The sequence below is a fragment of the Schistocerca serialis genome, chromosome 7, assembly GCF_023864345.2.
Source record: "Schistocerca serialis cubense isolate TAMUIC-IGC-003099 chromosome 7, iqSchSeri2.2, whole genome shotgun sequence".
NCBI classification, from domain to species: Eukaryota; Metazoa; Arthropoda; class Insecta; order Orthoptera; family Acrididae; genus Schistocerca; species Schistocerca serialis.
The window spans coordinates 376,036,407-376,060,452 of NC_064644.1; the positions used below are offsets into that span (position 1 = coordinate 376,036,407).

Consider the following 24,046-nt stretch of genomic DNA (forward strand, 5'->3'; position numbering starts at 1 on the left):
ATTTTTAATCTTTCCACTAATGTAATTGGATTTTCCCCCATCTTAGAATTTTGAATACTGCACTGTGATCTTCTAGCTTCCCACCGATAAGGATGATGATTTCAATGATTACATCTTGAATTCAAGGTAACTGATGATGTCACTGTTGATGTCACATATAGGGACAGTGACATCATTGAGAGGCATGATGACATCACAGATAAGGATGACGAAATTACTGATGATATCATAACATCCCTTCAGGCACTAGTCACATGGATTTGTCGCAGAATCTCTAGAGTAAAGTTGCTTATACTTTTAATTACTCTGTGTGCTGCAACAGTACATTAGTCTCGTCTACTTGCTGAAATGCATTAAGGAGGTAGGCACTTGGCTTCCGTCCGTTGGATTCTCTGTGGAGGGCTGGGCAAGTTAAGTGGGCTCCCACTGGCTGCATTTTCAGATGAAAGATCCTGAAAATCTCAGAAATCACCACCTTAAAGGATATAATATTGGCGTGAGTGAGTTTCTAGAAGCAGCAAAAACACCTAACGTTCGTTCCAGTAAGTTGCTAGCAATCGCTACATAGCGAACGTATTTCAGAAAATCGCATCGCAGTGCCACATAGAGCGACTCATTAATAATTAAAATTAGCTTTCAGGAGAGAGAACTAGAAGCTAGAGATAGGGTCAACGCTGTCTGAAGGACCAACAAAGGAATTTAATGCAAGACAGTGTTAAAAAGTAGTGGCGATGCCAGACAGAGTGCGAGATCTTAACCTGTGATTGGATGGCGTTTCTTAAGAATTGTTGCCTAGAGGAACGTCATACCTGCTGGAATTCTCTTTCACTTTCCTGGGTGGCTGATAAATTTCTCAGCTAGTGGAGACTTGGTGGATTTGACTTTTCACGTAGGCTTGGCGGACTGCATAACATGGAGTAGTATACCACTTTGGTGGCTGCTGTGTTGAAACTCGTGTGCCCAGCAGACTTCACGTTTATGTTTCATGTACAACTGTGAACTTAGCGGATAGAATTGCAATGAATCACTGTTAAAGCAACAGCGTATGAGACGTGCTGAGTTATGCAATGATATGCTTATTCTTCTCTAAAAACATTGTTTATGTAGAATTAATAAATTACATGCATGTGATAACTCTTTTCGTTGGAATACAGTAATGTCCCCACACTTTATTTACATTTGCTTTAGCCATTACAGGAAGAAATGGATCTACATTTTAGTATTTACTTCGATTTTCATAAAAAAACCTGAAAAAATATGTGCAGGCTAAAATGTGTGTGGAGATTGGCCTATTTGTAACCATTCCTACGATTTGTATCATATAGTAATAAATGCATTGTAGATATCAAATACTACGCATTCTGTAAAGAGAGAGATAATAAGTGACCAGCACAAGTTCCTCTTAATCGAAATTAATAATGGAACACCGTTTGTAAACATTAAATATGACGGAATATTGTTATTTTAAATACATTGTATCGTGATTTTTTCTGTACTATATCAGTTATAGTGTTCAACAACTGATGTTAATGATTATAACGATGATCATGATCTTGTAGATTGCATTTCATAGGCTAGAGAACATAGGAATGAATTTTTATAAAAATTGTGTATGTATAATTTCAGAATTATCGTGTATCAGCAAAGAATTAAATGTCAAAACGTTGTGGTGTTGATGCAGTAAATTTATATCTAGAGTATTTTTGTTTGTTTGGTCGGTTTTTACCTTCCTCTCTGTGATATATAAAGAAAAAATTTTACTGCAGATTCCGCAGTTTGACAAAGTTTCGCTCTTGTTGCTGACTTCATTGTAATCAGCATGCATGTTCAGGTACCTGAAGGAGTGTATTGATGGGCACTCAGAACTTGCGTAGTTTAAGGAAAGAAATTCACGACTTTCGTCAGGCCGTTATAGTTCATGTGATTCATATCCAAAGTTCTATAAAGTTTCAACCGCTTCTTAACAGTATTTTACATATACTCCAAATAACCTTGTGTCATTGCTCTAAAGTCAAAACTGGAACTGGGATCGAAGAAGCAGAAAAATATACAGAAGAAAAAGCACCTTCCTGAATTATTAATCACCTGTCTTAGGTAATGAATTTCAAGTCATTTACTTAACCAGCTAATGTGAAGATGTTACCTGTGCATCGTTATCTATTTTTAAAACCTCAGTTGACAGTAGTTCAATAAAATAATATTTTTTAACGATTCGCTGAGTAAGGTTCTTCCAGATAGATTGATATGGTGCAAGATCTAAGTGAATACAACCACACATAATGTAGAATATTTAATAAGAGACTGGTTGATGTCAAATATAATAGATTTTTGTCTAAAGTGTGTACTAACATCAAGATTACAGATCTACAAAGGACTAAATTCATAACCCACAATTTTGATAGATTTAGGAAACACTGTTTTCAAGGAATGTCTCACTGGAACTGATGTATTGAGACAAGCAAAATGCGAGCAGCACTGGAAACATAATCAAGAATGTACTTTCTGGAAAAATTCATATTGTAACCTGTAGCAAGAGCTTTCTTCAGCACAGAACTACGAGAAACTGAACACCCATCCACATAGAAGGGGATCGGAAGCAAAAGAATACATGTGAAATTTCCCATAAAAATGAGATAAGTGCATCTAATGCATGTTAAGACGAGTAAAATAGTTCTTCCAAAGGGATAAAAGTGATCTCGCACTCTGTACTGCTCTGTGGTGAACGAACAGAAAACCAGTTACCATAAGTCATGAGACAGTTACATTCTGGCAGGTTATATTGATTTTTTTATGCTGTATATTACCTACATAGACTTCTTATGATGCATTGGAAGAGGGAAGTGACACAGGTGGCCCAAAATATTTTCAATATTGGGGTATGTATTAACAGTATTCTTTGTCGTTTAGTTGCACTATTGTAAGCCACAATAGCCTTGAGGTTCATGTAGCTCTAAATAGAACTTTTATGATAAATTAATTGATAAAAGCAGTAATAAAGCTCTGTAATGAAAACATAAATCACATTCTTCTTGACTTACAGTATTCTGGAAGCAGTATGGTAGAAGTAATACAGACATTTATGAATTCGGATTTATAACCGATCACTTACATTGAACTTTTAGTCCAATGTGCGAACACAAAACGAAAAAAAGTATTTTTATGTCTAACATACACAAATATTTAGAGATTCCAATTTTGAATCTCAAGAGAATTCTGAAACTTTCTGAACCTTGACTTCAGTTTTCTCAAAACTAGAAGAATTCTTATACCCCTTTGCTTCTCATCCCCTCACATCCAACTGCAGTAATCGTGTGAAGAAAAGGAAAAAGATCATTGTAAAATGACTATGTTTTCGTAAAACACAAAATTGCTAAATTATTTTGTAAAATGTTGCATGTGTAAGGTGTTGGCTGATATATGTATTACATTTCATGCACTAAGTAACATCAAAATAAAGTCTCAATATTCAAAGGAGCACTACTACAGTTAAAGACATGCCTATTGTAATGGTACAGTGCTCGCCTGTCTAACTATTAAGATACGTTACAGAAGTTAGGTAACTAGTTTCTGCGTTCTTTTTCCTATCTGGGCCAGTACTGTATTTTACAGGTACAACAAGCTCAAGATAAAGTGGGCGGTCACCATCCAGCATACAGCATTTGACAAAATGTGCATTTCTAAGAAGCTCACGCCGAGATATCTACATCCACAGTTCAATAACAAGAATACAAACAGTGAAATGGCAAGATGTAGGAGGAAATGTGAAGTAGTTATAATGAAAAATGAGATCAAGTTCCTGTTTGTAAAAAACAAGTGATCAGTGATAGTTTATACAGATTACATTTTGAACTCGCTAGTGTACTTTCACCTGTAACTTTCGATTCAGTGCTACATGGTTTGAGGAACATAGTGGATATCTAGCACAGCAAATACATCATAATAAAATTCTGAGTATAGAAAATAGGGCAACAGCGAGTAATAACGAATATGTGTCAAATTTTAACTTCTTCCCAAGAGTGTTGAATTTAACGAACATTGTTTTTGATCAGAGTGAAACTGACATGCTTAGTAAGGGTATGAAGCATAACATAAATGAGAAAGTGGATCGTAAGGCTATAAAAGACACGCTAGTCCACGCTAAGTATGCGATTGACTTACTGAAATACCAAAACTTGATCAGAATAAGATCTGTTTAGCGATTAACAAGATTATTACTAATGAGGTTAATAAAGCTATCCTCATTCTATAATAGAGAAGAGAGTCGTTGAAAGTATAAATTTCAAGGTTTCAGAAAATGACGCCATAGTAACTAAGGCAGCTAAAGTGGGAACAATTGTGATCGTTGCTAAAGACGTCTATATTGCCAAAATTTTAAAAATTACTTGAAGGTAATAAGATTAAGAAACTCGATAAGATGTGTATTAGAGATTGCTAGATCAGAAGAAATTCCTAGATCACTTAAAAACTTGCTGTGAGATAATATCATCAAGGGAGGCATCGAGGCTAAAAGTTATGAACACTATGGCACCCATGCTTAGAGCTCAAATAAAGCTATACAAAGTTATCCGATACGCCCGGTGGTAGATGGTAATAGTAGTCCTTTCTATAACGTAGCTGGCTCATTATAAATTCTATAAACAATTTACAAACAAAAACAGTCTCGAACTTACAGATAAAATTAGAAAAACACGAATAATAGATGAAATGAAGTTTGTTTCTCTAGATATCGTCAACTTATGCACAAATATACCTACTGACAAAACCGTGCAAATTATTCAGCGTAATTTAATGGAACAAAACAAGCTTTCTGTGAGGGAAGAAGATGAATTCATTTGGCTACTTACCATAATTTTGAAGTTTGGCTACTTTAAATTTAATGGGAGCATTTATTCCCAACAAGATGGTCTTATTATGGGGAGCTCAATATCGGGAATGCTTGCAGACATCTTCATTAATTATCTAGAAAACAGATTCTTCAATGAAAATGCTTTGTTAGCGGACAAAATTGTGTACTGGTTAAGGTACGTAGACGACACACTGCTGCTAATACAGGGTAACGATTACATCATCAACATCATAGTAGCCAAATTTTATAATTTGCTTGAGACAATTAAATTTACTTGTGAGACTGAAATAAATAAATCTATTAATTTTCTAGGTCTATCAATTCGAAATGAAAATAGCAGGTACACATTTGTATGTTTCGTAAAGAGACTTGTACCAATGTCATTGTCGATTTTACTTCAGACCACCCAGTTCAACATAGAAAGGCGTTTTTCAATTTTGGTATCAATCAGATGGTTAAAATTCTGTAGTCAAAAGACGAACACGATGAGGAAATGGCAACAATAAGGCACATTGCAAAAGTAAATAACTATCCACGTGACTTTGTAGGTACTAAATATAAGAACATAGCTAATAAATACAAAAATAGGATGATGCTTTCCAATAATAATACAGCTTCTAAAGAACATACGAAGTTTGTCAGCTTACCTTACTACGGAAAAATGAGCACTAGGATTACAACTATCCTTATAAAGTTCAATATGATAGTGTCTTTCGGTATCAAAAATAGCTTAGGATGTATTTTGCAACGCTCTGTATATGTAAAAATATATTTCATGTTTCTGGAGTTTACAAAATTGATTGCCCAGACTGTAGTGCCTGTTACGGTGTCCAAACAGGAAGGAGGCTGGAAATCAGGTTTTTGGAACACGTAGCATTGGGAAGAAAAGATACCACAGAGAAATCGAATATGGGTGCCCATTTACCTACAACAAAACATAAGGTGCCGACTTTGCCATCCAATGTGAGGTTGCTGCATAAGATCGAAAAGGGCAGGTTCCTCGACCTCCTAGAAGAGCTTGAGATCTTCTGCCATCACAAAAATACCGAGAGCAACCTCATTATTGATCAGGTTGTTATGAAAAATGCACAGTTCTGGAAATTGTTAGAAGATTTGTGGCTGGGAAACAGTGTAGGGTCTGACCTAGGGGGAACGAGGTAACTTTCTGCCATCTTGCCAATATGTAGCAGCCATTTGAACAATACTGTATGAGTACAATGATTATAATTCTGAACCAAAAGTTCTACTTTCATGATACGTTAGGTCAGATGCATATATAGTATTAATAACAGCAATTCAATATATTGGTTGTTTTGCATTTACCCTCTATAACTATAACGCAATAGCCAAATTGCACCAACCATGAATCTGAATGAAATTTGGCGCCATATATGAACTATTTAGTAAATATGGTGAACAATATACTTATTATGTTTTAATAAATGGAGATATAATATAAAGATAAATATATTTAAGTCATATCAACTAATAGGTGTATACAGCATGTGTCTTCTTGTATGTTATAAATTTTTAAAGAATTTAAAAACTTTTACCCATCTGACGCAATTTAGATGTTTTAATAATAATAACGTGCTCACAAGGAGTGAACATGGAAATTCTATTACTTGCTTGCAAATATGGAACATGTCAGACTACAATGTAAAGAATTTTGCGACATATGGAAGACTTCCCGAATCCTTATGTTTCCCAAGCCTGCTAAACCCCCTTCTGATACCTCCTCCTATCGCCTATTAGTCTCACATCGGTCTTCTACAAGGTCCTGGAGTCCTCCTTACCCGCTGCATTCACCACCACCTCCACCAGCACCACCTCCTTCCCTTGACCCAATGTGGTTTCCAACTGTCCTTCTCTGCCGATGATTACCTCCTCCACCTGACACACCTCCTTTCCACTCACCACAATTCCCATAGGTCTGCCATCTTTGTGTACCTTGACTTTGAATGCACCGATGACTGTGTATGGCATTCCGGCCTCCTGCTCGAACTCCAGACTTACGCCCTCCACATCAACTATGTTCGCCTGATAGCCTCCTTCCTCTCCCACCACCCCTCCTATGTTACCATCCACAACTCCAACTCCTATGCCTTCTATCCCTCTGCAGATGTACGCCAAGGCTCTGTCCTTTCCCCTCTCCTCTACCTCTTATACACAGCAGACATGCCTTGGCCCCCACATCCTGTCCATCTCCTGCAATATGCTGATGACACCGCCTGCCTTGCTATTGCCCCCTCCCTACAACGTTCCCAGCTTCTCCTCCAGTCCAACCTTGACCTGTTCACTGCCTGGTGCAAGCAATGGCTCCTTAAGATCAATCCCTCCAAGATCCAGACAATCATCGTAGTCCACAACACCCCTTCCTTCCGCCTCCTAGATTTCTACCTTACCATCTATGGCTGCCCCATTGCCCTCACTCCCACCCTCAAGTACCTTGACATCACCCTCGACTGCCACCTTTCCTGGACCACCACAGTCCAAGCCAAGGCACATAACTGTCTCCATCTCCTCAAACTCCTCTCCGGTCGAACATGAGGATTAGACTCTTCCACTATCCTACATACCTATTAGTCCCTCATCAGCCCCATACTATGTTATGCGTACCCCACTTGGATCTCCACCCTCCCCACATACTACAAATCCCTCTCAATCCTTGAGCGCCATGCACTCCACCTTGCTTATCGCATCCATCTCCCAATCCCCACATGGATCCTTTATGATCTAACTCCCTTCCCCCATCTCCTCCTGTTCCTTGAACGACTACGCATCCTATATGGATCCTACAAACTGGACCCCCCCCATCCTCTGGTTTCCCTCATCCTCTCCCACCCTAGCCCACTGCCACACCTGTACCACAGTGCCCCACCTGGTCTGCATTTCCACACACTCCATACCCTCGCCCCAGGTGGTTTCTGCCAACTCCCCATCCTGGATGTTGATGATGTCCTTATACCTTCCATCTACCCCCCCCCCCCCCTACCAAATCTAGTCCCTCCTTTTTCGACCCCCCCTCCTCAGGGCTCCCTGTCTCCCTTCATCTCCCCCTTCCCTTCTTCCTCCTTTTTCCCTGCCACATACTTTTTTCTCCTTTTCACCCCCATCACAGAATTCCGGATCCTTTCCTTCTCCCCTCCACTGACCCCCTCCTACACACTTCCTGGGTTCCCCCTAATGTCTTTCCCCCTTCCTTTTCTTCCCCTCTCCTCCCTTCACCTGGTGGTAGGCCCCCTTCGGTACAGTGATTTTTAATGTTTTTCGTTGTGGTGTCAGGGTTTCTTCAGTGTCGTGTGCAGTGCCACGTTCCACCAGCACCAACAGTGTCTCCAGCATCTTTCATTTGTGTTCCCACTATAGGGTTTTCTTTGTTTTCGTGTCGACTCACAGTGTTTATTCTCCGCCTGTGTGTGTGTGTGTGTGTGTGTGTGTGTGGCTCTCGTCTAAGTTGTTTTTAAATGTACCATTTACACTCATCTATTTTTGTTCTTGCTTATTCATCACTTTATACCATTCTATGTTATGTGTTCTTATCTTATTTGACTACGTTTTTTCTGTAACTCTCTTAGCTGAAGGACAGCGTATTGTGCTGCTGCCAGCCAGCCCCATTTGGGGAGTGAAATAACAATTTTACTTATGTTTCATTTTATGTGATTCTCATGAAAATTTGAAGTGGTTGACTTCCCTTGAATTATATGTACACAGTTCATGTAGATGGCGCCATGTAACCAACCGATATGTTCTCCACACAGCCTGCCTTCCGCAAACAGTAGTATTCATTGAACTGTGGGTGAAGCCCAATCAACAGGGACTTAAATGCTTTGAGCGAAAATAATAGTAGTATTTAATATACAAACCATATGAGTTAAGCCATTTCTATTAACTTGTTATGACATCATGTGACTATGTACTGCTTGTATTCTTAGCATTGAGAATGGCTAGCTTCTAGCCGAAGTCTAGATCTGCAAAATAAAATTTTAAAAAAGGACGACTGATTGCTGCAATCTATAGTTTACAAGTCAATATAACAGTCGATGAGTGCAACCGCTTTCCGAATGGAAGGTAACCTGAAAGTTATGGTTCTTTTTGCTGAGCTAGGCGATGACACCAGCTATCAACAGTGCCACATTCAGATCAAAGGTACCGTACATTCTTAGAAATGGTCGTTCTAAAAGCCATCATTTCGATGCAGGTAGGTTTCCGAGTGCAGCAAGGACACCTATCAATCCTTCCAGTAGTAAGCTTGCAGTCGCTACGTACCAAATACTGTCTCACAAAATCAGATGACAGACCTAATCAGGGTAGTTCACTAATAGTTAAAATTAACAGAAGAGAGAAATAGTAGCTGATTAGAGTCACGAGTGTGGCTCAGCAGAGAAATCAGAAGTTAATATAAGCATTTTTAAAAAGCAGTCTCAAAAGTTTCGAAACTGTGTTACTGCCCATGCGACTGATTGGCGCTCTTAACCTCCACCTAGCAGAATGTAGCATCTGTCCATGAATCTTTCTCACTTCTGTGATAGACGTGGTAAAGTTAACAGCTAGTTGAGACTTGGTGGCCTATGCTTTTCATGTAAGCGGGTTGAGATGTAGATGGCGAATTGGTACGCCTTCTTGGTAGTTGGTGTTCTGAAACCTGTTTCTGCCCAATAAACACAAGACACCCATATGTTCCTTTTAGAACTGTGAGATTTTTGTGGACAGAGGTATTACGCGTCAAGTGTCAAAATCAGCAGCGTATTAGATGTGCTAATATTTGTAACAATATACTAAAATTTTCCTACAATAGTTGGTAATGTTAATGTAATAAACTTAGGTCTATTTAATCACATGTTTTAATGGAATGTGTTCTGGTCATAAAACGAATTTTTCTGTAATCATCATATTTTCAGCCACTTACCTCTCGTTACCTGTCGGACATTTCCTACACGAGCCAATCCAAACAGAATAGAAATATAAAAAAAAAACACATTACTATGGTCAATACGTTCTCGGAATGGATGAAAATAGGTACTGTATGATTTTCAAAGGTATTTTATACCATTCGTCCTGCAACATAGTGGCCAGATCAGGTAATGATGATGGAAGCGGATAATGATCACCCACCCTTCTCACGAAAGTAGACCTACAGATTCAATATTATTGAGAATTTGTGATTGTCGTACCTAGGGGAGATGCGACAATTCATTGTCTTTCTCACAAAGCCAATCGTGGATGATGAAAGCTGGGTGGAAAAGAGCCCTGTTGTCTTGGAACCATCAGCGATTGGGAACTAGCATTGTACTGTGGAATTAACCGAATCAGTTAAAATGGTAACGTAATCCTTGTCACTGATGCAACCTTGGTAACTACGCACGGATCCCATGGAACACGATGATATGTCTGCTGAAATCCTCACGAACACATCCTATGTTTCACTTTTGGCACGTAATCTCGGTTAGAGTTTGGAAACAGTGTCAGACAAGACTCATCCGACCAAATGACTTTCTTCTATTTCTCCACAGTCCCCGTTTTATTGCTTCGGCACCACATTTTCTTCTTATGGGCACTTGTATGAGTGATGAATGGTTTTGGAATTCCAGCACGCCCTGGAATTCCTTGCTTATGGAGTGCCCTTCGTGTTGTTTTGGTGCTTTCTAGGTTCGCGTGTGCGACATTCAGTTCTGCCGTGTCTTACACAGTTGTCATCTCTGATTTTTCTTCACAATCCTCTTCACCAACTGCCTATCACGATCACTCAACACGCATTTTCGATCGCGTTGTGATATAGCGGACGACGTTTTCCTGGGCCTCTTGTATGCGAAATAAATCTTCAGTCTACCTTGCTTACGGGAACACCTACCATACGAGCACAGATAGTTTGTCCACGTCCGGATTCACTTTGCTGCAACATAATGCAGTCGCAGCACTATACAAAACACTGGTTGAACCCCGACAGACACATGCAACGTATCGAAGACGTTGCATAGCTGCCGTTCGTGGTCAAATAGAACAGGAAAACCGGCAGGCCTGGCTAACATCTGCATTTATACTCAAATATGCGTTCTTCGCCGTGTTCCCATATTTTTTTATAGATTACGATTTTTGTAAGAGTGTGAAAAAATAAGGGCAAATGAAACTGTGTGTACACATTTTCTGCATGTAACCACTCTGCGACTGGTTAAACATTTTTCTCTTTTCCCCAATTTTATACTTCAAGTGGGGTGCAGCTTTTGTCAGCTCTTGATGCTCCACGCCGCACCTAGCAAAGTGGAAGGAAGAAAGAGATCAAAGTACAGCTCAGCGGAGAAATAACACAGCCAACAGGCTGCAAATAATTTTTAATACATTAACGTAGGTTTCGTCACCTCGAACGATGTCTTCATCTGAATGAAATTTTAACAACTGTGAAGTTAGATTGCGAGTGGGCATGCATGCATGCTCCAGTCAAAAATTAAAAATTAAAAGTGTTCCAGCGTTTGGTATGTATACCTTCTAATGAAGAACTTCAGACGGTTGACTGTGTTATTTCTCCGTTAAGACGTAGATATGGTTGCTGAGAGACAGCCATGTCCGAAACTGCAAGGTACAACTGCTCATTTGGAGAAATTTATTTACATAGACAGTGCTTGGAAATATATATGTTCAATAGTTGCTGACAATTCATTTATTACTTCATATAACAGTACTGTATTTGACAAGAGATCATATTAAACAGTCCGTTGATATGATGGCTTATCAGTCTCGCTTTTCGAGCGCGGAACCTCCTACAGGTTGTACGGGTCGGGCAGCTGCTTGCTGCTAAAGACTTCTGCCATGAAGAAGGCCGATGCCTTGGGCGTCCTTGTCCGGTTTGGACTGCTGAAATCCACCTCGTACAGCCCAGTCTTACGTCTGCATAGTAAACAAGAAAGTGTTCACCTAAACAAATGTCACGATCCATAGATGCATACCTAAAATGTGCTATCACAAACATTGGATGAAAGTATGAGTACAATTACACAGACCAGAAGCTATCAAAACTAAGTATGTTTTACTGATTGAAACTATCTAGGAATAGTGTAGGGATCGTTATCAACCTCGGGATAGTATTTCGTATTTCACATATTCAGACACTAGGCACATCCAAACACTAAACTAATAACGAGTGCTCAAACTTCAGTCTAGTAACAAGTTGAGTTTAAAATTTCTTACGTTACTAGTGCCAATATCTTGTTAAATAGTTTTACACGAGTGTATATAGTTTCACACTGAATCCCACTCTATGATGCAGACTGCAAACAGAAATTTTTCTGAATGTAATATCTAGGTTGCGTGCATCAGAGTTTAAGTGGTAACATTTATTACTAGGTGTTTCGCAGTATGAATTTGTTATCGTGCCTAAATCCTTGAACAGTTAAATGTCATGTTCATTTTGGTAGGGATACTGCAGTATGCCAAGAGACAGAACCATCAGACAGGTAGTACATGCGCAAAGAATATGTTAAAAGAACTGGTTGAGTTAAGAACCACATCTGAAACGACTAGTTAGTTGTAGATAGACAGCAAGATGAGACTGTACAAGAATGTGACAGGCACCCAGCTTGTACTTACTTCCAGCAGCACTGCAACAATAACTTTGATCATATTACAGACACTGTGAAATGGCGAAATAAAATTATGCCCCTTCCCTCCGATACTCCACGCGGTGTATGACAGCCACAATGCTTCAGAGCTAGGGGAATATGCTGGAGACACGTCAGTAGTAATTAACAAGGTGAGTAAAAAACGTAGGAAGCAAGTTGAGATACAAAATTTGCTCGTTGTTTAACACTTAACTCATTTTCCGTTAGCGTACATCAAGATGCCATGGTATTCACGGGAAATTTATTCAGATTTCGAGCTTTCCTTATTAACCAAAGGCGGGTAAAAGAAGGGATAACTCACAAGAGAACGACAGGAGTGGGGGGAACTGCGTGAACCGTCGCAAGGCGCATAGACCGCACGGCTACACCGCGTGGCACAAGAGAATGTTTTGTGGTATTGCATGCCTTATGTTTGGTTCAATTCCAAGACATAAATATCAATACGCCGAGACAGATAGTTCAAAATGGTTCAAATGGTTCTGAGCACTATGCGACTTAACTTCTGAGGTCATCAGTCGCCTAGAACTTAGAACTAATTAAACCTAACTAACCTAAGGACATCACACACATCCATGCCCGAGGCAGGATTCGAACCTGCGACTGTAGCGGTCGCTCGGCTGCAGATTGTAGCGCCTAGAAACGCACGGCCACTCCGGCCGCCGAGACAGAACAGTTTATAAAAATGCATAGTTTTTACAGCTGAATAATATACCGTTTCCTAGCTGCATATACAAGACTACTTGTTACCGGCTTTTGGTGCATTCTAAAACACAATAGGTAAAGTTATCAGTATAATTCTGTGTAAATTAAGACTTATGACTTCCTTCAGGCGACCCATTCATTTACGCAATGTGCTATTTGAATTAATATTTTCCTTTTCTTCAGTAAATTAATACTTTCTCTTTGGAGTAAGTTGACTCGTTTTAATTTCTTTTTCCTGTCTAATAAGACAGAGTTATTGTCTTTGGTAAGTTTGCTTGTATGGTAATGGGGCACTTCGGAAAAAATATAAATGGAGGAACGCTCGTTTGTTATCGCTGTAGCTCAGTTTTGGTTTATTCTTATGGTGACTTATTCTAATAAGATTTGCCATTTACTGTTATGGAGGTACAACTCAACTCGTGGACACACTATGCTTTTAGTAGCGTGACTGGTTTCGAAATGCCCTTCTTGTGGACCGTCTGCAGTTAACGTACTATCAGAACTTAACACAGTCAATCATTTCTCAAACAATGACCTGGTATAGGCGTACCGTCTTCACTTGTAACCTAATTACCCTTGATCCGGGATTAGAATCCAGGCAAAGTTTAATTTTGATTAAAACCGTCAGAAATTGCATCCAAAGACTCCTCATACAAGGATATACTCACATTCATTGTCAGACAAGGTAGAAGGGTGCACTGAGTTTCAGGGCAATCTCTTGTCCTCATGAGGAAGCAAAAGGCAATGCAAACCACTGCTTTAAAGACACTCTTTTTATATCCACAAGACACGTGGCTTGTGATTGAAAAACTATCGTGATCTTTCCATAAAATTTCTGGCGTGCAGCCGCATCAATTCAGCTTCTTCTTTCAATATTTCGGCTGAATACCGTCTAGCCTTATTCGGAATGAGGTTAGGTGACTAAAGCTCCAGAACTTGCTCTGTCCTTACAAACCCACAGACCGCACCACTGCGCATGCAGCCAAAGATACACAAGGCGCTAGAGACGTTGATAGGCGGCAACGAGGTGTAACATAAGCATGCGCAGTCGATCCACACGGTGATATCGATGTGTCACGGAGAGCTGCACCGTAGCGATGTCTTTGTGATTTAAATGCAGAAATTGCCGTGTTCCATGATTTGTCCAAGCTGAGGCCGCTATCTCTATTAATTAAATTCGTCGCCAACAGAATTTCAATTGCTTCTTTCACTACTGAGTCTCAGGAAGATGAAATCGAGTCTAAAATTTCGACATTACCGTGCACCATAGAGTGCGCAGTGTCAATTCAGTGCTCCACCAGCGCAGAATTTTTGGTAGTATGAGACGGGTGTAGCTGCGGTGCCCTGTGCATCTCTCCTGGACTGTACGTGTCGTCTGTCCGATGTATGAACGGCCGCACTCACAGGGGATCTTATAAACCCCAGGCTTTCGAAACACCAAACCATCTTTAATGGAACCCGGCAGAGCTGCAGTCTTTGGTGGAGGGCGAAAAATCACTTTCACTTTGTGTTTCCTGAGCATCCGTCCTATATTTGAGGAAAGGCTTCCCACATATCGCAGAAAGGCCATGGATTTAAAACTTTCAGTGTCTTCTTCCGCTTTTCTTGTGACCACTGTTGATTTCATTTGTACTTACTTGCTTATCTATTGTGGTCAGTACCCGTTGCCTTCAAAAACTCTTCTTAGGTGTAGAAGCTCGTCCTCCAGACTGCTCTCGGCAGCAATGACGTGTGCTCTGTGTACTGGAGTTCTGAGTGTACTCATCGTCTGCGGAAGACGTGAATATAAATCCGTATGGGTCCGTTTTCGGTACACTGCATATCCTAAAGTGTCGTCATCCTTGCGCCGTACCAACACGTCCAAAAATGGAAGGCATCCTCCTTTTTCGATTTCCATCGTAAACTGAATTTGTCTATGGATAGAATTCAGATGATTTATAAATTCTTTTAGCTTTTCTTCACCCTGGGGCCGCACTACAAACGTGTCATGAACATACCTCCCAAACACTGTGGGTTTCAAGATATCAGATTCCAGCGCTTTCTTCTTGATGTGTTCCATGAAAACGTTGGCCACCAAGGGCGACAAAGGACTACCCATGGCGACAACGTCAGTCTGTTCATAAAATTTGTTATTGAATAATAAATATGTCGAGGTCAAAACCTGTTTAAATAAAGCTGAAATATTTTTATCGAAAGTATTTCCACTGAGAGACAATGATTCCGGAAGAGGAACCTTTGTGAACAACGACACTACATCGAAATCGACTAACATATCAAATTTGATCAGTTTGAGTGATTTCAGTTTGTCAGTGAAGTCCACAGAGTTACTTATGTGTTGAGCGCATTTTCCCACCAGAGGCCTTAATAACGACGTTAAGTGTTTGGCACAGTCACAGGCTGAAGATCTGATGTTACTCACTATCGGACATAGAGGACCACCAGTCTTGTGGATCTTTGGAAATCCATAAAGCCTTGGAGGAACGGCACCATTTGGTTGCGATCTTCGTACAGCTTCTGGTGGAAGGGGAGAGGCGTGCAGAAGGAAAGCAGTCTTGCTTACCACCTGGTTGGAGTCTTTACTGATCTTCTGGTATGAAATGTCACTCAGCATAATTTTCATTTTTGGCCACATACGCAGTGGTTCGGTCCTCGAGATCAAAAGGACGGAACATGTGCTGGAGCGTTAGTCACCTCGGCTCACTCTGAAGATGGCTGGACGGTATTCAGCTGAAATATTAGAAGAAGAAGCTAAATTTACGCGACTTCACTCTCGAAATTTTATGGAACAGTCTTTACGCTACGAAAACAATGAAGATACACAATTATCGTGATGATATCTCCATTGGCGAAAGATTCCGTAATCCTCGATTCGTATCTCCGGAAGACGACTGACCAGTGGGAGGTGTACCTGAGAAATGGATAAGTTTCTAAAGGCGGGACTTGGAAGTCTGAACGTGGTAGGGCATCTAGGTCGTCTGGAAAGACAAATGCAAAGACCCTATTTAGATAAAGTGGGGATTAGTGAAGTGATGAGAGGATAACCATTTCCGGTAGGACGAATACAGGGTAACATCAAAAGCAGCAGAGGCAATACTTTGAAATTTATATCACTTACTGAAGTCTATGGTTAATTAGTCATGTAAATAATTTAAGATTCTAAGTAAATGCAGTCAAATATACGGCCATATATGCCGCGTTGCTTTATACCCACAAAGTCACTTGCAAAAACCTATCGATCTACATGTCAATCCTGATGGTCTAGGAGTGAAGCGTGTGGCAGGAAAACGAGGGGTCGCGGGATCTGGTCGTGGTAGGACTACGAATTTTTCGATCTCAACGATGTGAGGAGTCACCACAAACAACACGTGGTTCAGATTCGACATTGCACTACAAGTCGCCTTACCTTAACTAGATAACTGCGGTAGGTTAATAACATCCAAGTCGCCAAAGGGGAGCCCAATAGAAAGACTCGCACCAAGCAATTGAGCCACAAGAAGTTGTTATTATTATTACTCATAACTGAGTATGAAACCCTCAGACCATACGTCCTGTCCACAGTTCCAAAGTTTTTTGTTCTTAACCTTTAGTAGGCGAAAATAAAATCTAATAAGAAGCAATCCTAGCCCGCCAATATGATTGACTATAATTTTTTAGGCCAGAACATGATGCATTACCTTCTTCCTCCCTAAATTCATGCTTGGTGACGTGATGCATTATCTAAAATCTTAGAAAAAGTCAGGTGTTCATAGTCTGGTCTTTATAGCATGTGTAATATTGTCTCAAGGTGCCTACGATCGAAATGCCAATATTCACCACATCGTCAAAAGTGCAATATTTTTAAACGATGTGTTGTGCTGAAGTTCCGAAAAACGTGTTGTAGGTTTGTTGAATACCAGTGGAACATCAATGCATGTAGATTTAAAATGGTTCAAATGGCTCTGAGCACTGTGGGACTCAACTGCTGAGGTCATTAGTCCCCTAGAACTTAGAACTAGTTAAACCTAACTAACCTAAGGACATCACAAAAATCCATTCCCGAGGCAGGATTCGAACCTGCGACCGTAGCGGTCTTGCGGTTCCAGACTGCAGCGCCTTGAACTGCACGGCCACTTCGGCCGGCATGTAGATTTAAGATCCATTTATATTTCTCTAGTGTAGAACATGACGCATTACCTTCTTACCTCTGAAATGGTGCATATTCAGGCACTGTCATTCAGGCCTGGGATGAAATGTTACCTAGTTACTTAGCTTGCTTGATGTGTACGGTTATAGAAGAATTTAGACAGGAATTGGCATTGTGGAAATTAATATTAGATTACAAAATCATGCCATAAGTTATAAATTAATTACACTCTACCAGGAGCTGACGGTAATCCGGAATGTCTTATTGTATGTCAGCTATAACTGTGCCCATCATAGTATTTTAACCAACAAGCAGTTACAGGCCTTATAGCAATTTACGCATGGAAATACCATTGAGGCATTTAATATAAGAGTTCACAGTCATATTTCAAATATCAATCTTGACAGTTAAGTGTGTGGGGGGAAGTAGCATTGTGATATTTGGTAAGCGTAAGATGTTTCATTCAGTAGCTGAGATGTTGAAATATGTAATTTGAACGTCCATTGTGTCTTACTTCAATCGCGGTACGAACACTGGAGTGTAGGTGTTAACAAGAGCTGCATGAGAAAGAGTTTTTTTGGGGGGGGGGGGGGCTGAAGGGATTGATGTAGGAAGGGAGAGAAAGCGGGGAAGTTAGAGAGAGTTAAAGCTTATGTATTTCGGAAATACTACAATATAGGCAAATACCACGGACTGCGCTGCCCCTCCCGCCGGAGGTTCGAGTCGTCCATCGAGCATGAGTGTGTGTGTTGTTCTTAGCATATGTTAGTTTAAGTAGTGTATAAGTTTAGGGAGCGATGACCTCAGCAGTTTGGTTCCTTAGGAATGCACACACATATGAACATTTGAACAATACAGCAAGTTTCTTTTTTTAAAATATGGTGTCATTTTTCACAACTGTTCAGGTATCTTGTTCTTTAAAAAAATCATACTATTTATTCAGACTGAACATGGCGGGTACATTGCGATTGGCTGTTTCATCCACATTTGTATTTCCCACCAACATAAAAGAAACTCCGTCATCAGGCCACAAGTGACCCCTCGGGACCATCCAACCGCCGTGTCATCCTCAGCTGAGGATGCGGATAGGTAGGGCGTGTGTTCAGCACACTGCTCTCCCGGTTGGTACGATGGTTTTCTTTGACCGGAGCCGCTACTATTCGGTCGAGTAGCTCCTCAATCTGAATCACGAGGCTGAGTGCACCCCCCAAAAATGGCAACAGCGCTTGGCGGCCCGGGTGGTCACCCTTCCAAGTACCGGCCATGCCCATCAGCGCTTAACTGCGGTGATCTGACGGGAACCGGTGTATCCACTGCGGCTAGGCCGTTGCCCCCCTCCAACATAATATACAAAGAATGGTGTGGTTTATGACCCTGGTTATGTGGCACAGTTCAAAATAGCTTTTAAGTCATAGTGGCTAATGAATTGTGATGTCAGTGGTACTGCAAAGTTCAGTTCCATGTTTAAGTGTATTTTCATAGATAAATCGAAAATCCGAGTAACGTTTGCCGTTATTCTGATATATTTGGTATATCTTCTATTAATATTGGCTTTCAAGGTTTCAGTTATTTTGAAAGTATCTCTTAGATAGATGCCTGTGTTAACTACATCAGCAACGATTCCACGAATATTTATTCGAAAGTGATTGTCCATTTACACAAATGTTGGTTGCAAATAACTTCAGGATGTGTGGTTCAAACTTATGGGTAAACATCGCCCCTTCATTTACAAGCTGCAGCTGAGGAAGGCTACAGGTCCGTCAGGTTACCACTCTGTCGTACGACGGGGGTAGGTTGGAAGGTGGAAAGGAAATAGTTCTACAATTGGTGGGGAATATACGGAAGCAACTGAAATCTGTTGCTACAGCAAATTAATTCACTGGTGAAAGCTCGAAAATGACTGCCATCTATTTTGACGTTTGGAAAAATGAGCAGAAATAATTATTATGTCATTGAAGTAAGTCGTACAAGCAAATTTATAGGTAGATGATGGTACTCACAAACTCCTTTGAGGTATATCCAAATATTTGCTTCTTGACGGGTTTGTGATGGTTGTTAATGAGTAGTGGATTGCACTCCTTAAATTTCCACTGTTTCTACAGGTAGCTATGTAATTAGCAATGGCAGTCCTATCAAAACTAACAAACAGTGTATACAGTTTGCTCACATGAAGAACCGAAGTGTGAGTTACACAACGTCCCAAATTATCACGTAGATGCAAACTCCAAATTATACAGTCAAGCGAGCACTTTTAATACAAGTCCAAATTAGGAGAGTTAAATGATCGTTTAACTGCCAAGTCTCAACTAACAGGAGTAAATAATTATGTAGAATGCAAAGTCCAAATAAAGTAACTTAAATGACCACTCGGGAGGAAAGTCTAAACTATGAAAATTAAATGATCAGTTGGGCCCCAGTCCAACATAAATATTTCAGAGAGATTAAGATGTTCGGTAAATGGCTTCCTGGTGACCATAGCTTGGTGACTGTGCGGCGTCAGTAGCAGCCGTGCAGAAGGTTGGAGACCTCGCTCATTTACGGACACGAGACCTGCGTAGGAATATAGTGCATCGTCAAACATGGTGTTCTTTTCAGAATGTGATTTTCACTCTGTAGCGGAGAGTGCGCTGATATGAAACTTCCTGGCAGATTAAAACTGTGTGCCAGACCGAGACTCGAACTCGGGAGCTTTGCCTTTCGCTGGCAAGTGCTCTACCAACTTGCCCGCGAAAGGCAAATGTCCCCAGCTCGAATCTCGGTCCAGCACACAGTTCTAATTTGCCAGGAAGTTTCATGGTGTTCGTTTCCTACTATCAACGTCTGACAGGCTAGGAAACAGTCAGCTCTGGCTATATTGCAATAAGGCGTGAGCACTAGGATATAGTAATCGTAATACTTTTGAGATAGACTGTTTAATGTTTTACTGACGCATGTTCTCCTGAAAATGTGATTTGATATCACGAATCTGGTCATACTCCAGTAAACATAAAGCATCATATACAGCTGAAAGAGGTTTATCTCTGAACCATGGATTACTTCAGCTGCCGTAGAACTCAACAGATAACTATTTGCAACTTCAGTGAGTTACTGCACCCTCTTCTTCCCATTTGACACTACCAGTATTGTCAGTGGATGCACAATCGTGTTTAGTATTGTAGGGGTGTGTGCACCGTTGACGACGTTCATAATCTGTGTCTCCACTGTGTTGTTTAGTTTTCGATTATGTGAACAACCGGGTGACTAATCGAAACACAATTCGACGGTAAATTTCTATGATGCAGTTCGCATAAGAAAATGACACAAGATAACCTAATGTGACACAAATGCCGATAAATGAGTCGCAGTACTGTTACAAACAAGTTATACCTAATGATTTAACATATTGAGTTCAAATAAGTTCTGTATTATTCTATCGTCATTTAAATAAACCTAAGTTCAAACAGTCGTTTTGATGGATTGAGTAGTCATCTGGTCGTCTTCTTTACTTTTGTATACCCTGTTGATCCGGGTTGTAGACTACATAGTAAAGGGCCATCATGAGAAACAGATATAGAGTTACGTGCTTTGTAGGAGAAGGTGGATCAGATGGGCGTGTCATGTGGTTGAGATGTTGTCAGGACTGGAAACAGACGAGAGAAGATTGGACAAGAAGCTAGATATCATCGGTTTGATAATATCTAATTAATGGGAACGTGACGCACGGAACTCTTCATCTCTTAAGAGTTGGCCGTCTCTAGCTTTTCAAGTGCCACAGTGTCAAGGGCAAACCGTGAACAGCTCGATAAGAGGAGGAAGCAGCGACTCCAGAGTGGACTGTGTGTGGTAGGCAACGACGTGTTGATAGGATAGTTGTACGCCGACTACTGCAGACTGTAACAGACAACACATGGAACATCTAGTCATCACATGCAGAACCACACCCTCAATATTGCGTGAAGCTGTTATCGCCCACACACGCGACAAGCCACAGAGATTTTCGGGAACGAATGAATCCTATGAAGAACGTTCGAGGAGTGGAAAATATCTCTTTTACGGATGCGTGTTATAGGGGCGTTACACAATACGCGTAAAGGGCCTAGCGAATAAGGTCGGAAGCTCCCAGAGGCTGATTGGCGACGTAGCTGCTGTCTGTAGATTGGTTGCAATACCAGAAAACTGTAGCGAAAAGCAAAATGACTTCCGGAGCACTGACCATTGAAGCAACTACTCATAGTTCCCCTGAATTTGAATAAATTTAACGTACTGCGCACAAATAGACATAGAGGTTCTTCACTATTAGATTATGCCACTGAAGATAAATTACTGAGCACAGCAAGAAAAGTGGAAGACAATGTAAAACTACTTGTAGGAAAACCAGAGGGCATGCTGGAATTAATTGGACGCATCATAGGGAAATGTGTTGCACCAGGAAAGAAGCCGCTTGCATAGCAGTTGTTCCATCGGTTGTAGAGTACTGCTCGTACGTCTGCGATCCTCAAGATGGATTAATAGAATATATACTGGAGATGCAACAAATAGCAACACTTTATGTCACGTGAACGTCTCACGTCTGTAAACCGTAGTATCAGACGCTTCAATAGAGGTGTAGTCTATCATGGAGAGCTACATTCTGAAAATCTAAGAGCGAACGATTCTAGAGGAATGGGACAAGGGTATTAATTCCTCCCAAGTGCATCGCGCGTAATGACCACGACGAGAAAATCATATAATTTATATCTCATATGGCAGTTTATCAACAACCGTTATTTGGACGTATCATTCATGAAGGGAACGTATACGATGCTGCACCGAGTGTGCAAAAGAACTTGCCCCTCTTCTAACAGCAGTGTACAGTAGGTCTTTGTAGGAACGGAGTGTTCCTGATGGTTGGAAGAAACCACAGGTCCAAGACGGGTCGTCGTACACACAAAACTACAAGCATGTAGTGTTCTGGTGCTCACGTACTGTGACATTTCTAAACTTCGTCCGAATAGGCCTCGTAAGGCCCAAAAGTCGTCACCGATCGCCGTTTCACCCACAGCCGAAGACGTCACTGGATGTGGCTATGTAGCCAGCACACCGCTCTCCGAGTCGTTGTCAGCTTTTGTGACCGGAGCCGCTACATCTCAGTCTAGTAGCTCTTCAATTGGCCTCATAAGGGATGAGTGCACCCCTCTTGCCTCCAGCGCTCGGCGGACGTGAACGGTCACCCATCCAAGTGCTACCCAAGCCTAACACTGCGTAACTTCTGTGACCTGACAGGAACCGGTGTTGATACTGCGGCAAGACCGTTGGCACTGTGACATTTCTGGAGGCCAGAAATCTCGTCTATAGGCACCATCATGGTTTCTGGAAACAACTTTCGCGTAAACCCCAGTTAAATCTGTCAGTTCACGAGACCCAGAAAGCTGTAGCTACAGCGTCCAGGTGGTAAACTAATTCCTTGACTCCAAGAATCCTTTGGATACATTTCCATACTGCCACCTAGTGAGCAAAATACGGGCGTGCGGAATAGCGGACCAACTGTATGATTGGGTTGAAGTGTTACCAGCAAAAAGAGCACAAAATGTAGTTCCGAACGGACAGAAGGCTTCAGACATAAACGTAACTGCTAGGAAGCTCCAGGAAACTGATATAGGACCATTACCTTTCACAATGTATGTAAATCACATCACAGATAATGTCGAAAATTGTATGAGACGCGCACGAATGATCACTAGAAGTTGGACGAGGGAATACTTTAAGTAGGCAGTTTAGGTTCTTATGTTGGTAACGTCACGTAGTGCTCTGTATGAAGATTACTGCCTGTGCTGTGTGCAGTCTGTGGCTGTTTGGACTCATTGTTGGAATATTCGCTTGTGTAGTGTTGGGCAATTCGATGTGAACAGCGTGTAGCATTGTGCACTTGGAGGTGAACCGCCAGCAGTGGTGGATGTGGAGAGAAGGATGCCAGAGGTTTGAGAGGTTGCTATAAGCGGACGATCTGGATGTGTGCCCGCCAGAAAAAGGAAATTTGTAAAGATGGATGTCATGAATTGATAGATATGTATATATGATGACTTTTGAACATTATTAAGGTAAATAAATTGTTTGTTCCTGATCAAAATTTTTGATTTGCTAACCATGCCTATCCGTATGTAGTGTCTTCAGTTGTTTGAACCTTTTATTTAGCTGGCAGTATTGGCGCTCGCTGTATTGCAGTAATTCGAGTAACGAAGATTTTTGTATTGTAGGCCTAAGTGATTCATGAAAGGTATAGGTTATTGTTAGTCAGGGCCATTCTTTTGTAGGGATTTTTGAAAGTCAGATTGCGTTGCGCTCAAGATATTGTGTATCAGTTTAGTGATGATCAGAAGGAGGAAAGAGAGAACTGTCTGAGTACGTTCACTTTTACTCAGCTGTCTTTGTATCAAATAACGAAGAAGTTTACTAGGACAGTCATTCTTAATTTTTCTAAGGGGACGTTTCATATTTCAAAATTCTTCTAAGGGCATGTTTCAATACAACCCACACGTAAACTAGGCGCCTTTCAGGTAGGTGGCGGAGGTCTTGTTATGTGAAAATATTTGAGCACAAAGAATTAAATATACCGCCCGACCGACCAGCTGTGCTGGAGAATAAGATAGGATTCTAATAGTTTAGTTAGTTCATGCACTCAGTATCATCAGATTTTTGAAGCATGTAAAGGAAATAAAAATTGCGATCTTTCGTAACTAATCTCAAACACACATATCACAAACCTAGTAGTTTATACGGTATCAACTATAGTAACAGAGTAGTCAG

The 24,046-nt window shown here is 40.8% G+C and overlaps 1 protein-coding gene and 1 pseudogene across 1 annotated transcript in view; both read right to left on the reverse strand.

Moving 5' to 3' along the window:
• LOC126413103 (lactase/phlorizin hydrolase-like) overlaps positions 1 to 24,046 on the reverse strand; it is a 233,745-nt gene that overhangs the window by 137,985 nt on the left and 71,714 nt on the right. Inside the window, exon 11 of the mRNA XM_050082997.1 lies at positions 11,606 to 11,728. Within this exon, the coding sequence (XP_049938954.1) occupies positions 11,606 to 11,728 (123 nt within the window). The remainder of the gene's footprint in view (positions 1 to 11,605; positions 11,729 to 24,046) is intronic.
• On the reverse strand, positions 18,499 to 18,616 carry LOC126413441 (5S ribosomal RNA; annotated as a pseudogene).